Raw genomic sequence first — 15149 nt, forward strand, 5'->3', positions numbered from 1 at the left:
CAATACACTTTTCTGACATTCTAGAGGTACATTCTTCTATATATATGTGTACTTTTGTAGCAATTTGGGAGGAGCGGAGAATGCACAGAGGATAGATGACTAAGAAGAACGGCAAGCAAGCAAACAGATGCAGCGGTGCTCAACGAGGACATCATCTTGACGGAACTTGATGCGCAGAAACAAAGACCTGGACGGTCACCACACGACATGGCAAAGCAAGCTGACAGCGACAAAGGAAAAATGTTGAGTGACCGACCAAGGAACCGATATCCTTCCAGCGCCTCGCTACCACCCACCGCGCTATGCCAGCAAATGGAAGGAATGAGACTCTGAATGACTTGCAGAAAGAGCACTGTGAAACTCATCTGCAAACAGACGAAAGGTGGGAAACACACGAACCAAGAAAAAAAGCTAGAGAAGAAACACGGACTGACGGATCCAAAGCTCCACCCGGCCCCTGTTGCCGGCACACAGTCGAGCCTGCACTTTTTATCCTGTCCGGCTTCTGTGTTGCAAATCCATTCCCGGAACACCACCGTCCGCTAAAGGTATCAAACTCCATCGCTTGAAGTCCCCAGTCTATACGCACACCGACCCGTTTCCATGCCAGGTAGCCTGCAAATGCCACGAGATCTTAACCATTTCTGAACGACGAACTCCCCGAATTCAATCTTGCCAGCGCCAGCCTGTCCGAAAAAAACCGTCCCATACCAAATCGCTTGTGCAAGATCCAAGGATGCAGATGTGATACCTTATATACGAGTAGCTTACGCCGGTGACTTGTTGGCGGAGTTGGACGCGTTACGGCGGTCGTCGTTCATCGAGATCGAGTTGAATCCGGTAGAAAGGAAAGAGAAGGGGTCGCCACCACCGTTGGGAGCGCCCTGATTGGGGTATGGGTCAGCAGCGCTGAAAGCAGCTTCGGCGGAGCGGCTGTCGAAAGGAGTCGAGTGCATGGCACCATTCTGGGAGTACTGCGCGCCCATGGGAGGGTAAGGGCTAGCGGCGCCCATACCCGATGGCAGAGCGTACTGGCTGGGTGGGCCGCCGTATTGTTGTGGAGGAAATGCGCCCTGAGCGTACCCAGCAGGGCCGTAAGGACCAGCGCCCGGGGTGCCCCCCATGGAGGGAGGGCCCATGCCGAAGCTTGATGGTGTGTCCATGGGCGAGGGGAAAGCGCTATCGGCGACCACAGCAGCGCCCGCACGGCTCGCACCGCAACGAAGACAGGCAGTGTTCTTGGCGAAGTTGTGATAGCCGCAGCCATTCTCGCCGCACTTCCAGTCCCCGGCACGGAAGGGGACGACACCCGTACCTCCACGCATGTGGCCACCGCCCATGGCGTGTCCATGACCATGTCCTCCCATGTGGTGCTGGGGCGGGCCCATGATGCCGGGGTGAGCATAGCCGTAGGCACCGCCATAGCCCATAGGGTCGCCTCCTTGAGGACCGCCCTGCTGCATGGCTGGGAAGGAGCAGCGGAAGCAGGCCGTGCGTCGCTGGAAGTTGGAGAAGCCGCACGACGGACAGTTCCAGTCACCCGGACGAGGCCTATTCTTACTGGGCGGGAAGGGGGTGATGATTTCTGCAGCACGGTCCAGGACACGGCTGGAGGAAGGCGAAACCTCAATGGCCTTCTCGTTGAGCGCGCGGCCGTTCATGCAGAGACTTTCGGCCGCCTCTTCGTGGGATGAGAAGATTGCGAAGCCGGTACCGGTGGGCTTGTGTTGATCTGGGGTGCGCAGGGTCCAGAAGGCAATGGGGCGACCGCCGAACTGGGTGAACCAGCTCTCGAGTTCGGACTGGGTGGTGTCGTGAGGGAGACCGCTCATGTGGAGGACCTTGCTGCGCTCGGACAGGAAGGCTCGGACGTCGGCGCGGGCGTCCATTGGCTTGGTCAGTACGTCCGGGTGGTCTTGGGGCGGTTGGCTCTTGCGGATGAGACCACGGAGCACTCTTGCCAGGGTGACGGCCTCTTCCATGGCGCGCCTTGGCGAGGCGGGGGCGAGGGCCTGTAGGTGAAAGGGAAGGTTGTGCTTGATGGGCGCTGACGACTGCACAGGCTCGACCTCGAGGGCGGCACAAATGTTGGTCAGAGCGCTGGAACCGAAGGGGAGGGACTCTGGGTGGTGGGCTTGCCAGCGCTGGTACTCTGTACGCAGGTCGAAGGTGCGAGAGTGTTGGAGGTAGGGAGGGAGGACGACAGCCTTGTCGCGGGCCTCGCGGGGCAATTGGACGCGCAGATCCCACGAGTCGAGGGTGACAAAGGCGAACTCGAGGTTCTTGGGCAGAATGTGCTCTTGGGCGAATGTGTCGAAGCGGTTGATGGCATCGCGGAAGGAGCCAGCGTTGCGGACCTGGTCCCAGGTGAGGGTGGTCAAGCTTGCTGGGCGTCTACGTCAGCCAATGCGGAGTGGCAGGTGTGGGACGAGGACAACTTACTGCACAACGCAGTGATGGGGGTGTTGACGGGTTTCACGAGGACGCTCTCGCGGTGAAGCTGACAGGATGGATTAGCGGCTGTGCGCGCCACGGTGGGAGACGGGGACGCGGTGGAAGCGGTGGAAGCGGTGGAAGCGGCGGAAGCCATACCTCTTCGCAGGACTTTGCATCCAGCAAGATCCAGCCGAGCTCGATGACCTCGGCAGAGTCCTTGGTGACGTAGACGCCGTGCTCGTCACAGGTCGTGGCCACGTGTATCACGACATAGCGGTCGAGGTTCGGTGCCTGAGGGGTGGGGGTGGGTTGGGAGGCCATATTCACAGGGCGCTGAGGGGACCAGCGGCTCCGTTGTCGTTGGAATCGGAGCGTGGGGGGTGGGTGCACTTGCTGGACTTGGTGGACTCGCTGCACTCGGCTGCGAGCTGGCGTCGAGGGGCAGGGTGAGGAGCAAGGCGCGGTTGTTTGGGTCTGGGTGGGAAGGGCAGGCGCGGAGACGTCAGCGGGCAGGGCAGGTGAGGGCGCAGCAAGCGAACGAGGGGAGCTGGGAGCTGGGAGCTGGGAGCTGGGAGCTAAGAGCTGGGAGCTGGGAGCCGGGAGCTTCAGGCTGGGAGCTTCAGGCTGGGAGCTTCAGGCTGGGAGCTTCAGGCTGGGAGCTTCAGGCTGGGAGCTTCAGGCTGGGAGCTTCAGGCTGGGAGCTTCAGGCTGGGAGCTTCACGCTTTGCGGGTGAGTGGGAGGGCGGAGACTCGGGCAATGGAGACGAGACGAGGGGAGGGAGCGCCGGGCGAGATGAGACAGGTCGAGGTCGATGCGGTAGGGGAGGTTGCAGCTCCGTGCGAAAGCTCACCAGAAGATTTCTTGACGTGGAGGGAGGAGCTAACGCGCTCTCAGCGCCAGACATGGGACTTGGCGAGTTGGACGACATCTGTGCGGTCCTCGCAGCCCGACGCCATTGACCATGGACCATTGGCCGTTGAACGTGTCCTGGCGTGGCATCATGGCCCTCCTGGCTCCTGGACGGAACCGTGGTTCGACTGATGCTCTCCATGTCCATGTCCATGTCCCCGTCCCAGTCCCCGTCCCCGTCCCCGTCCCAGTCCCGAGTGCCAGTCGTGAGGCGGGCTGCAGACGGGCGTCTAGTGGATGCGCGGCCGGCCACAGCACGCCCCGGCGAAGCTGCCCGTTCTTGGTCGGCGCCGGGCCCTGGTGATTGGCCTCTGAAATCTGGAATCTGAAACCACAGCACCGCCGGCTCCCATTGCGCAGCGCACGCGTCGGTCCAACACTCTCGCGTGTGCTCCGCCTCCGCCGTGCGACGTTGCGCCTCCGCCCGAGTGTTGGGTGCAGTCGCTGCAGTGCATGGACGCGAGCCTGCAGCGCCGGCCGTCGCTGCTCGCTCGAGCTGAGCGCTGCTGTCCTCGACGCAACAGCGTCAAGCCGGCTCCCTGCTGCTCTTTGGCGAGTACGTTGTCGACTCCTCTGCACGTTGACGTGACGTCCACGCGCAGATCTATAAATACCAACGGCAGACGTCCTGAGACGTTGTTCCGCCTTGACAAAGCCGCCCGTTCAACGGCTCCCTCGCCGCCGTCACGTTGTTGCCTATCGCCCTGCCCCTGGCGCCCGTCTCTTCCCCACAGGCCACACGTGATGCACGCCTCCAGCCATGAACACTGAACACTGAACACTAACACTGAGCACTAAACACTGAACACTAAACACTGAACACTAAACACTGAACACTAAACACTGAACACTAAACACTGAACACTAAACACTGAGCACTAAACACTGAACACCTGAACCCCTGGATCCGTTCTGGTTGTCGCCGCTCCCTGCACAGCACATGTGCATTTCACTCGTGCTGTGCTGTATTGTGCTGTGCCGTGCTGTATTGTGCTGTGCCGTGCTGTATTGTGCTGTGCCGTGCTGTATTGTGCTGTGCCGTGCTGTATTGTGCTGTGCCGTGCTGTATTGTGCTGTGCCGTGCTGTATTGTGCTGTGCCGTGCTGTATTGTGCTGTGCCGTGCTGTATTGTGCTGTGCCGTGCTGTGCTGTGCCGTACTGTGCTGTGCTGTGCTGTGTCGGTGATAGCACCCTCACCCGCCTTGAAGGCTTGCTGACATGTCCAACCCGTCTTACCAGTCTCCATTCGTCTGCGTCGTGGCCTTGTCCCGTTTGAACAGAAGCAGGCCACAGCTTGCCCCTTGATCCCCAAGACTGCGCCGCACTGAGCGCTCCCTGCGACCACATCGCCCGCTCCACGGGGGCCACGGACAGTGCAATCCACCCTCCCATCGCGCGCCTTTGCAACTGGGTCCACAGCTGACCGTCCTTGGCTGTAGCGGCTTGAATACTTTGAATAATACGCATCGTCTTGATCGGGCCATGTCGCGCCGTTTCGAACAAGGCCCACAAGCCGCGGACCGTAGCTCGTAAGTGCACCCTATTTCTACCCCGCGTACTTTGTCGCAGCACCCTGAATTTGCCTGGACGCGTGTCGTCCACCATCCATAACTCGATACACCGACCGATTGACGGTTTGACGGTTTGCCGGACTGACGGACTGACGGATTGCCGGACTGACGGACTGACGGATTGACGGACTGACGGACTGACGGATTGACGGTTTGCCGGACTGACGGACTGACGGATTGACGGATTGACGGACTGACGGACTGACTGATTGACTGCCTAGCTCTGGCATCATGGGCTGGTTCAAGCGCTTCTCCAGGAAGAAGTCGTCGACGCCCAAGAAAAGCGTGGACCTCCGCGTCCCACGCAACGACTACTACGCCCCTGCCACCTACGACTACCATGGGCCCGACCAAACCACACGCCTGCCCGAGAAGGTGCTGCGGCGCATCTTCGAGCTAATCTGTCCGCACGCGACCGACGACACCCTCCATGGCAGCGAGGACAGCGGCAACGACGGCTGCATGAGCTGTGACATGCGCGATCTGGCACACTGCGCCCTGACTCGACGCTCGTGGTACGGCATCGCTGCTGGTCTGCTGTAAGTCTGCGCGCAAGCCGTGACGTCCGACTGCCTGGCAACGTCTAATCCACAGCAGCTACAACAGCATCCGCATTGACGCCGTGCACTACTGCGAGCTCGAGGAGATCTACGCCGACCAGCGCAGGCGCAAGTCGCGCAACGGCGACCAGGAGGACACGCCCACGGCACGCCTGCAGATGCTGACCAACAGCGTGCGCGGCAACCAGCACCTCGGCCAGCGTGTCCGCTTTGTCAAGCTGCCCTACATGACACGAGAGTCTTGCAAGGCAGACCTCGCACGCCTCGTGTCCGCCTGCCCCAATCTCGACTACATCGACCTCCCCGACGGCTTCTACAACGGCGACCCGTCCTGTCAACTGCTGCGGCAGGAGCTACAGGCGCGCTGTCCACACATCCAGAAGATCAAGTACAACGAGGGCGGGGAGCAGTCGCTCGAGTCGCTGCTCCATGGCTACTGGCAGGAGCTGCGAGTCGTGGAGCTGAACAAGCTGCGCATCGAGCCGAGCATACTGAGGCAGGTCTTTGGCATGCTGCCGCGCTTGAGCGAGCTCACAGTAACCGCCGGTGCCTGGCTGAACGACTCCTTCTTCCACGATGCACCTGGCCTCCCGCACTTCCCGCCCCTGGAGACGCTGAGGCTGGACAAGGTGCATGGCCTAACCGCCCAGGGATTGATGCAGTACCTGTCCAACCACATGTGCGCCGCCAGACTGAAGACACTCGTCATCAAGAACTGTCACGGAATCACGGTCGCACATTTGCACCCTATCCTGCGGGCAGCCTCGAACCTGACCACCCTCGAGTACAACGCCACAGTCACCGCATCCTTGCCCTTGGATCCTCTACCCCCTCTGGAGTCCTACACCCTGCGCAAGCTCCACTACGAGATTGTGGCAAACTCAACCAACCAAATCTACTCGCCGGGCGCCTCGTACTACCAATACCTGGCCAAGTCGCTGTTGTCCAACAGCCTTCCCGGACTGCGCCAGCTCTACGTCCAAGACCCCGAGTTCCCAGAAATCCTCACCTTGGCACCTCCCATCCGTCCGTTCAGCGAAGCACCGCAACCCATCTTCAACCAGCCACTCGAGGTGTTTTCAAAGGGCCTTGATGAGCTGGAATGGATCTTCACCTCCATCATTCCCCCAGAGGTGGGGGGCCGACGAGCGTCCATGGCGGGCGGCCGCCCCCTCAGCAGCTACTCTGCACACAAGGGGCTGGGACCTCAATGGGGCGGCGATGCACGAAGGAGCATCGTGGTGCCCAACGGGTTCGGTGGCTTCCTGGCCATTCCAGCGGAGAACGATGCAAGACCCAGAAGCGCAGGCAACCCGACCGCAGGTGGCGGCGGCGGCAGCTTCGGCGGCTTTGGTCACAGCCACTCGCACTCGCTCAGCACGAGTCCCGGCGGCCCTGGAGTGCGCGCAAGCTGGATGACCCACGCAGGACGCGACAAGCGCGCCTCGAGGGCCGATCTGTGGCGGTAAAACGCCCACCTCGACTCGTCCGACTCGTCCGACTCCAGGTCGAATTCACCTCACTTGCCTACAAGGCGTACGGGGGGAGCTGCCATTGCCTCCTCCTCCTCCTCTTCTTCTCAGGTTATGCTTTTTATCCTCGCGTTTCACTTCTCAAATACCCCTTTCTCTTTCCTGTCACCGACGACTGTATGATAGCAGCAGGCGTTTGGGACTTGATCGACCGCAGTCGACCGCAGACAATGACCTTTCATGGCAGATGGGATGGGCGGGATAGCATCTAGTTGTACATGGTAGGAATCGGAGTCTTTCTTGAGCCCATGGGTACCTCTCCCCTTTACCACTGCGCACCACATGGTGCTCAGCTACATGATCATGGCCGACTTTGAGAAGCCCAGCAGAACATGCACTGTGTCTTTCCGTGCTACTGAAGCGCAGAGGTTCCTGGGATGTGGTGTTCATTTCCAATATCCTCTTCGGCCAGCTCTTGATTTTGTCCCACCCCCAACTCCTACGCTTGGTCTGTGGCTCAGATGGTCAGACGCTGTGATCAGGCTTACGATGACCCATTTCACGGCTGGAAACGTTGGAGGGGAACGCACGCTGTGCTGCATTGACAATGCGCTCGTGGCCGCATGCTTGTATGACTAGGCGTAGTCGGCTGCCAGCAAAGCTCATTTCCTCGACTCACCCAAAGGCCCAGTCAAATATCACCATGCCATGCTCCAGAGGCTCCCCCTCTTTGATAGGATGCAGTCCACGGCTAGCCAAGCACGACCCGGTTGGTTCGTCCAGCCGTGCTGGGTACGAGCTGCCCTTTCGGAGGGGCAAAAGGCAGATCATGGGGAGGACCTTGCTGTGGTGCTATCTGCAACGAGGGCTGTTCCGTGGCCACAGCGAACCCTGGTCGTGACAGCGTGTGGGGATGGTGGCCACGATGCTCATGTCGGCATGAAATGGGCTGGTTTCACGATGTCTCTCAGGAGAGGTGTTAGACCACCTAGGCTAGCACTAGCAGGAGCCCACTGGCTATTTTCAGGCTGCTAAGGTCGCGCCGCCTGACGCGTTCTCCTGGAAATGAGTGGCATGCGAGGCCAGCGAAGCCATGCGCCGTCGACCAGGCGTCTGGTGTGATTTATTGAATAGAAGCCGTTTACCCGCTTGCACCTGCCCTCGCTGCATCTTGACAACACACTCGACTACCTCCATGGGCGACTGTGTCCCGCCTCATGCACGCTCGAGTCCCTTGCATACCACACGCTCAGGAACGCAGATGCACGCTTGTCGCACAGCATGGCAAGCGACATGACAGAGCCGCCGACTGCGGCGCCCCGAAGACTGTCTCGATACCGCAGTGTGAGACGCGTGCAGGAGCAGCTGCTGCAGCAGTCGCCGCATTCCGCGCCCCCAGTGCCCGCGATTCCTGCCATGCCCGTCATGCCCGTCACGTCCGCCATGCCCGTCACGCCCGCCATGCCTGCCATGCCTGCCGTGCCTGCCATGCCTGAAGCGCATACACAACGCGAGATGCCCAATAGCAACATAGGCCGGAGCATGAGCCGTTACCACCGCCGCCCTCCTACTGCGCACGCGACCAGCCCCAACGTGCCCCCTTTGCGCTCCAACACCGCTCCACAAGCCCCTCCACAAGCCCCTCCACTACCCCAGACCGCGCCACCACCCTCCTCATCTGCCCGTCACCGCGCCGTGAGCACGCCGCCGCCGCACCAGGAACCGCCACACACCGCGACCGATGCGCAGCTCCGCCCACGACCTGCCACACACCGTGCAGAAGTCGCGCCTCCCCTCCCAAGGGACGCTCGGCAGCAGGCGCAGCAGTATCAAGACCCACGGGCGCTCCTGCAGAAAGAGAGAGACCGTCAGCGCCGCGTCAAGGAGAAGCTCGAGGCCGAGGCCCACGCGCAGAGGGAGGCCAAGCGAGCTGAATTGGATCGCTTGGAAGAGCGGCGTCTAGAGGAGGAAGAGGCCGCACGTCTTCGGGCCGAGCGCGAGGCAGAGGAGGCCGAGGCACTGCGACTTCAGGAAGAGGAAGACAAGGCCGAAAAGGAGCGCGGCAAGAGACTGCGCAAAGCTGAGGCGCAGATGATCATCGAGCAGCGAAAGGACCAGGGACGCAGAGCGAAGTTGGAGAAGGAAAACAGGGCACGTCTGGAGGAGAAGTCGCGCACATTCTTGTCGCAGTCGTCAGGATCACCTCCAGTATCGCCCCCGCGGCAGGAAGGGTTTGGACTGTTCAAGCGGCGGAAGGACGAGGGCTTGTCGCTTTCGAGCGAAGAAAGACCGACTTCCGCGAGACCTCAGACTGCAAGACAACAAAGCGCCAGCGACACCAGACCGCGTCCAGCCAGACAAGCAAGCAGCAATAACCAGCAAGACGCCATTCTCTCTGGTGGCGGCGGTGCCGTGCTCGGCATCGACGCTCCCACGTCGGCGGTCAATGGCGGCGAACGCGTACGTATCCAGTGCTCTCCACCATACCCAGCATGCTAACACGCACGACAGCGCGTCACCGTCGTATACAACAAGAAGCGCGTTCAGCTTCCTGTCACCCCATCAACGACACCACTCGACCTGTTCAAGTCTGCCGACATCATTCTCACGGATGCAGTTCCCGTGCGAACAGCTGTAGCGATGGAGTGGTTCAAGAAGGTGGATGTAAAGCGACCACTTCGCAACTACGAGCATGTCCGCGATGTAATGAACTCGTGGGATTTTGACGACCAGAACGAACTCATCATCGTCGACTCGTCGATTGACGGCATCGATCAAGACGAACTGCTTTCCTACGGAGTGTCTGACAAGAGACCAGAGGGCGTGTCGTGCATGATCAATTACTCATCAAGGCCGGGCAAGTGGGCGAAACGCTTCCTGCTCCTGCGACCTGATGGTCAACTCGTCATGGCTAAGAACGAAAAGTCAAAGGAGCAGGAGAACGTGTGCCATCTCACTGACTACGACATCTACCACGTCACACAGTCGAAGATTGCGCGAGTCAAACCGCCAAAGAAGATGTGCTTTGCCATCAAGAGTCTGCAAAAGTCCAACATATTTGCAGACGAGTCGCAATACGTTCACTTCTTCTGCACCAACGACAGGAACATTGCGAACACGTTTTGGAAGGCTCTGCAAGGCTGGCGAAGCTGGTACCTGAAGTATCAGAAGGGCGAGGGTCTCAAGAAGTCGCCTGCAACGAAGAAGGTCCTGGACGGCGCTGTTCTTCCAGGTGCCACATCGCACAACCGTGGTGAGTCTGTGGGGTCACATTACCAACTAGGTGCATTTACATCACTCATCGACATGAACGACTTCAACAAGACACTAGACGAGATGGAGACGCACAAGCGGGGACAGTATCCAGACGATGCACCGCTCTCGAAGTTGGGCGGCGCACAAGCTGCACACGCCCGGAGAAGATCGGTTAGGGGCAAGCAACCGCCGCCTGCCAGTCGCGGCCTGGCTGCGCTTGCCACCAACACTGCCCCCGAAGACAGCCGCCAGAACTCGATCACACAGAGCTCTACATCTCAAGACGAGGAGACCTTCGCTGCCGGCGGACTCCTCGGACGAGCGTACACCACTCGCCAACGCGCGGTGCAGGATCGCGAGCAGAAACAAAATGCTGCGTTCACAGAGGGTCCTTCGCTCATCAGCAACATGGATCGTCTGGCTGCGCAAGGCGAGTCTGGCCTCAAACGCAGCTCTTCTACACGAAGTAATCATCACCGGAGAACGTCGAGCGACATTCGGCGAACCGCCTCCAAGCGAGCTCCAGGCATGCCGCAGCCTCTGATCGACTTGACACCGCAGTATCGGCCTCCGCCCCAGTTCGTCAAGCAGGGCAAGGGCTACAATCCAGGAGCCGGTGCAGGGCCGCTTGTAGAGAGCGCGACTTCGATGGAAGAAGCCATCCAGGTCCCTTCGTCCACAGACTGGCGTGCTCGCCCTCGGCCTACCTACGGGCCTGGTCCAAACGAGCGGACCAAGTCGCTGAAGGGACGCGGCGAGCCATTGGCAGCTCACACCTTCAACAACCACAGCGGAGCGCCTCAAGATGACAGAGAAGCCTTCACCGGTGGATTGCTATCACAGGCTGGCTATGCGCAAGGACACGCAAGGGTCGGCCGAGGCGTCATGGACGGCTCCAAGGCACGAGGCCCGATGCTGGACTTTGGAGACGAGCAGCAGTTTCAGTCAGGCAGTTTGCTGGCGAACATTGGGGGCACCAATGCGCCTGCCATGGATCGATCAGGCAGATAGCGTTTGGCTGATGAATACGTGCACAGGACGAGGAGGAAGAAGCATGGTACGGCGCTGGACGGATTGCATTCTTAGCATTTCAGGAGTTCGATATCCCGAGCAACGGTGTTTGGAGCTTTGGGGATGTGGTTGTCGTTGTTCGTGATGGGTTCGTATTCGCCGTCGTTGTTCTCCGAGTTGCTCTCCGAGTGGCAGATTGGCGAGGGTGGAGAGCTGTTGGGGCTGATGAAGCCACGCGGGTGGATTCTCGGCCAGCGTTATTGTAGCATTTCACAACCCCGGTTTTCACAGAAATTATGCAGACGCCAATCGCTGCTTTCCGCTAGCTACCCGACGACGCTCGCCAGCTGCTTGGCTGAAGCTGAGTCTTCACGTGTCCCACCTCCCGTCTCCACAGCTCCTCCGCTGGGTTGGAGGCGGAGGTGCGTCTGCCAACGCCGACGTCAAACCCCGCATCGCCGGTGGTATGACGGAGCCATCCAGCTCCAGCTGTGCGCATGCGGACATTGGCTGGACGATCGTGAGGTGTGCTCATGTGTGGTGTTTTACCACCACGGGCGAAGCGCTGGAGAAAAACGACGTGCACCAGACCAGAGCGCCCTGTCTGTTTCGGCCGCTGCTCCGCTTTCGTGTGCACCGGTGGTTTGTTGAGCTGCTGGCGACAAACCCTGCTGGAGGCTGCACCCCCTCAGCAGATGCCACGGGCCACGGCGAGAGGAAAGCTGGCTTGCCATACTGGCTTGGGCTGGTGTTGGCCTTGCTGTGGAGTGGAGTGGAGTATGTGGAGGTGGAGTTGGCGTAGTAGCGCCGCGCAGGATTCGGCCATTGCATCGAATGACATTCGTGCATGATGTCAGATGGTCCGCGTGGAACGGCGATAACCCCAACCTCTCTTGCGAACGGCAGAGGGCACTGCGCAGCTCAATGCACCGTGTCCCCCCTGGTCCGCATCTGTAGTGTTGTACGCTCGACTGCATTCTTTCCCTGCTCCCCCCATTGCGGCTCCTCAACGCGTACGGCACGGCCAGATCGCTCCCAACACGAAGTATCACACGCGCTTGTCTAGTGCGGCCCGCAGTAGCTCTCCACGGCTTACCCAGAACCAACTGCGAGCTCCCCTAGTCCCGAGACCCTCTCCCAGCGTCTCGCCTCAAAAACCGCGGTGCTGCCCGTCACACCTCGCGCCAGCCCTCCTCACCGACGCAATGGCAACCGAAACGAGAGACGTCAACAACCACGTCCTCTTCGAGGTCGCGACCGAGGTCGCCAACAGAGGTATGGCAGCTGCCGCAGAGCTCCCCACACCTCACGTACTGACCTGGACGCAGTCGGCGGCATCTACTCTGTCCTCAAGTCCAAGGCTCAGGTCACAACGGCCGAGTATGGCGCAGCCTACACCCTCCTGGGACCGTGGAACCGGGCCTCGGTATGCGCAACTGCCCCCCCCAGCCACCCATTCTCTGCTGACCGACCCACCAGGCGCAAGTCGAGGTCGAGCCCATAGAGCCCAAGGACCCTGCTCTCGTAGCCACGATCAAGTCCATGGACGAGCGTGGCATCAAGGTTCTGTACGGACGATGGCTCATCGACGGTGCGCCTCGCGTGCTCCTCTTCGACACTGGCACAGCGTACCGATGGCTTGACGAGTGGAAGGGTGACCTGTGGTCCTCTGCCGGCATCCCCTCCCCGCCAAGCGACTCCGAGACCAACGAAGCCATTGTCTTCGGCTACCTCATCGCCTGGTTCCTGGGCGAGTACACCTTCCACGAGAAGAAGCGCGCTATCATCGTGCAATTCCACGAGTGGCTCGCCGGTGTCGCGGTGCCGCTTTGCAAGAAGCGCCGCATCGACGTCACCACCATCTTCACCACCCACGCTACGCTTCTCGGCCGCTACCTCTGCGCCGGATCCGTCGACTTCTACAACAACCTGCAGTACTTCGATGTCGATGCCGAGGCGGGAAAGCGTGGCATCTACCACCGCTACTGCATAGAACGCGCAGCCACACACGCTGCGGATGTCTTCACCACCGTATCTCACATCACTGCCTACGAGAGCGAGCATCTCCTGAAGCGCAAGCCAGACGGCGTTCTGCCCAACGGTCTGAACGTCAAGAAGTTCTCGGCTACGCACGAGTTCCAGAACCTGCACCAGCAGTCCAAGGTGAAGATCAACGACTTCATCCGAGGTCACTTCTACGGCCACAACGACTTCGACCCGGAGAACACGCTCTACTTCTTCACCGCCGGACGATACGAGTACCGCAACAAGGGCGTGGACATGTTCATCGAGTCGTTGGCGCGACTGAACCACAAGATGAAGAGCGAAAACTCCAACATGACGGTTGTGGCCTTCATCATCCTGCCTGCGCAGACGACATCGCTGTCGGTCGACTCGCTCAAGGGACAGGCCGTCATCAAGTCCCTGCACGACACGGTCGACAACATTGCCGGAAACGTGGCCAAGAAGCTCTTCGAGCGCTCGCTGACGTGGACGGAAGGCCAGGAGCTGCCCGAGGACAAGGAGCTGCTTTCGCCCCAGGACAAGATCCTACTCCGTCGCCGGCTGTACGCCATGAAGAGACACAACCTGCCGCCCATTGTCACCCACAACATGGCGAACGACTCGGAAGACCCGGTCTTGAACCAGCTGCGAAGGTGCCAGCTCTTCAACCACCCCTCGGACCGCGTCAAGGTTGTGTTCCATCCCGAGTTCTTGAACTCGGCCAACCCGGTTCTGCCTCTCGACTACGACGACTTTGTCCGCGGAACGCATCTCGGTGTCTTCTCGTCGTACTACGAGCCGTGGGGCTACACGCCGGCGGAGTGCACCGTCATGGGTGTGCCTAGCATCACGACGAACCTGTCTGGCTTCGGTTGCTACATGGAGGAGCTGATTGAGAACGCTCAAGATTACGGCATCTACATTGTGGACCGCAGGATGAAGGGCGTAGACGACTCGGTCAACCAGCTTGTGGACTACATGTTCGACTTCACCAAGAAGAGCAAGCGGCAGCGCATCAACCAGCGGAACCGAACGGAGCGCCTGAGCGACCTGCTCGACTGGAAGCGAATGGGTATGGAGTACGTCAAGGCGCGACAGCTGGCGCTGAGGAGGGCGTACCCCAACGCATACGAGGACGACGATGAGCCCGACTTCTTCAGCTCTAACGAGGCTAAGATCTCGCGGCCGCTGTCGGAGCCCGGGTCTCCGAGGGACCGCTCTGGGATGATGACGCCTGGCGACTTTGCCTCGCTGCAAGAGGGCCGCGAGGGACTCAGCACGGAAGATTACATTGCGTGGAAGCTGCCGTAAGTCGAGGTGTCTCCTTTTTTTTCTTTCATTTTTTTTTCTTTTTTTTGCACGTGACGGTTGCTGACATGTTTGCAGTGAGGAGGAAGAGACGGACGAGGTGTTCCAGTTCCCGCTCACGCTCAAGCCCAAGAAGGGTACGGGCTCAGGCGCCGTGACACCCACGCTCGAGAAGGCCAACGGTACCGATGGAGAGTAGCACGGGTGTGATACGGGTGCGATACGGATGGATAAGGAAGGGGCCGACGAGGGAGAAGTTGCATTGTGTATTCGTTGATTTCCTTTCGCTATTCATCCTGCATCAAGGCACAAAGGGGGCCGCTGCGACGCGTTACGATGTACTACCAGATCTGTCAATACTATGTCGGTGCTCTTTGCGTCTGTGCCACGGCCATGGACGCGTGAAGGGCGGGCGCGGATGCATCGGGCCTCGCGAGGACGGTGACGCCGGTGCAGAGGCGTTGCCGCGTGCGTGGATAGGGCGAATGGGTGCAGCGGAGCTTGGCAGCGAGGCGCAGCGTGTGCAGATGCAGATGCAGACGCAGACGCAGACGCACGAGATAAGAGAGATTGCGCCATTGTGTTTCAGGACTCGAGTGCTTGTCTGTGCCCATTGGCTGCA

The 15149-nt window shown here is 60.1% G+C and overlaps 4 protein-coding genes across 4 annotated transcripts, besides 13 other annotated features; 3 read left to right on the plus strand and 1 right to left on the minus strand.

Moving 5' to 3' along the window:
• Positions 1 to 767: 767 nt before the first annotated feature.
• EKO05_0010038 (Asparagine-rich protein (ARP protein)) lies at positions 768 to 2757 on the minus strand (the record flags this gene model as incomplete). The annotated part of the gene is made up of 3 exons (XM_038942989.1): positions 768 to 2386; positions 2443 to 2500; positions 2593 to 2757. 3 exons carry the CDS (start codon positions 2755 to 2757, stop codon positions 768 to 770), a joined length of 1842 nt encoding a protein of 613 aa, XP_038794587.1.
• Positions 2550 to 2587: a tandem repeat.
• A 221-nt stretch (positions 2758 to 2978) lies between the features above and the next one.
• Positions 2979 to 3041: a tandem repeat.
• A 459-nt stretch (positions 3042 to 3500) lies between these two features.
• Positions 3501 to 3541: a tandem repeat.
• Positions 3542 to 4107: 566 nt separating this feature from the next.
• Positions 4108 to 4245: a tandem repeat.
• Positions 4246 to 4972: 727 nt separating this feature from the next.
• Positions 4973 to 5131: a tandem repeat.
• A 17-nt stretch (positions 5132 to 5148) lies between these two features.
• On the plus strand, positions 5149 to 6946 carry EKO05_0010039 (uncharacterized protein; the record flags this gene model as incomplete). Its single annotated transcript, XM_059637678.1, has 2 exons — positions 5149 to 5456; positions 5515 to 6946. The coding sequence occupies 2 exons, from the start codon at positions 5149 to 5151 to the stop codon at positions 6944 to 6946; spliced, it is 1740 nt and encodes a 579-aa protein (XP_059493661.1).
• Positions 6800 to 6826: a tandem repeat.
• Positions 6947 to 7034: 88 nt separating the features above from the next.
• Positions 7035 to 7056: a tandem repeat.
• A 1174-nt stretch (positions 7057 to 8230) lies between these two features.
• EKO05_0010040 (uncharacterized protein) lies at positions 8231 to 11215 on the plus strand (the record flags this gene model as incomplete). Its single annotated transcript, XM_038942924.1, has 2 exons — positions 8231 to 9409; positions 9461 to 11215. The coding sequence occupies 2 exons, from the start codon at positions 8231 to 8233 to the stop codon at positions 11213 to 11215; spliced, it is 2934 nt and encodes a 977-aa protein (XP_038794589.1).
• Positions 8408 to 8444: a tandem repeat.
• A 124-nt stretch (positions 11216 to 11339) lies between the features above and the next one.
• Positions 11340 to 11384: a tandem repeat.
• Positions 11385 to 11955: 571 nt separating this feature from the next.
• Positions 11956 to 11977: a tandem repeat.
• Positions 11978 to 12009: a tandem repeat.
• A 411-nt stretch (positions 12010 to 12420) lies between these two features.
• On the plus strand, positions 12421 to 14726 carry EKO05_0010041 (Glycogen(starch) synthase; the record flags this gene model as incomplete). Its single annotated transcript, XM_038942973.1, has 4 exons — positions 12421 to 12490; positions 12544 to 12641; positions 12695 to 14526; positions 14606 to 14726. The coding sequence occupies 4 exons, from the start codon at positions 12421 to 12423 to the stop codon at positions 14724 to 14726; spliced, it is 2121 nt and encodes a 706-aa protein (XP_038794590.1).
• Positions 14545 to 14576: a tandem repeat.
• Positions 14727 to 15050: 324 nt separating the features above from the next.
• Positions 15051 to 15083: a tandem repeat.
• Positions 15084 to 15149: the final 66 nt, after the last annotated feature.

The sequence above is a fragment of the Ascochyta rabiei genome, chromosome 18 (genome assembly GCF_004011695.2).
Source record: "Ascochyta rabiei chromosome 18, complete sequence".
Taxonomy (NCBI): Eukaryota; Fungi; Ascomycota; class Dothideomycetes; order Pleosporales; family Didymellaceae; genus Ascochyta; species Ascochyta rabiei.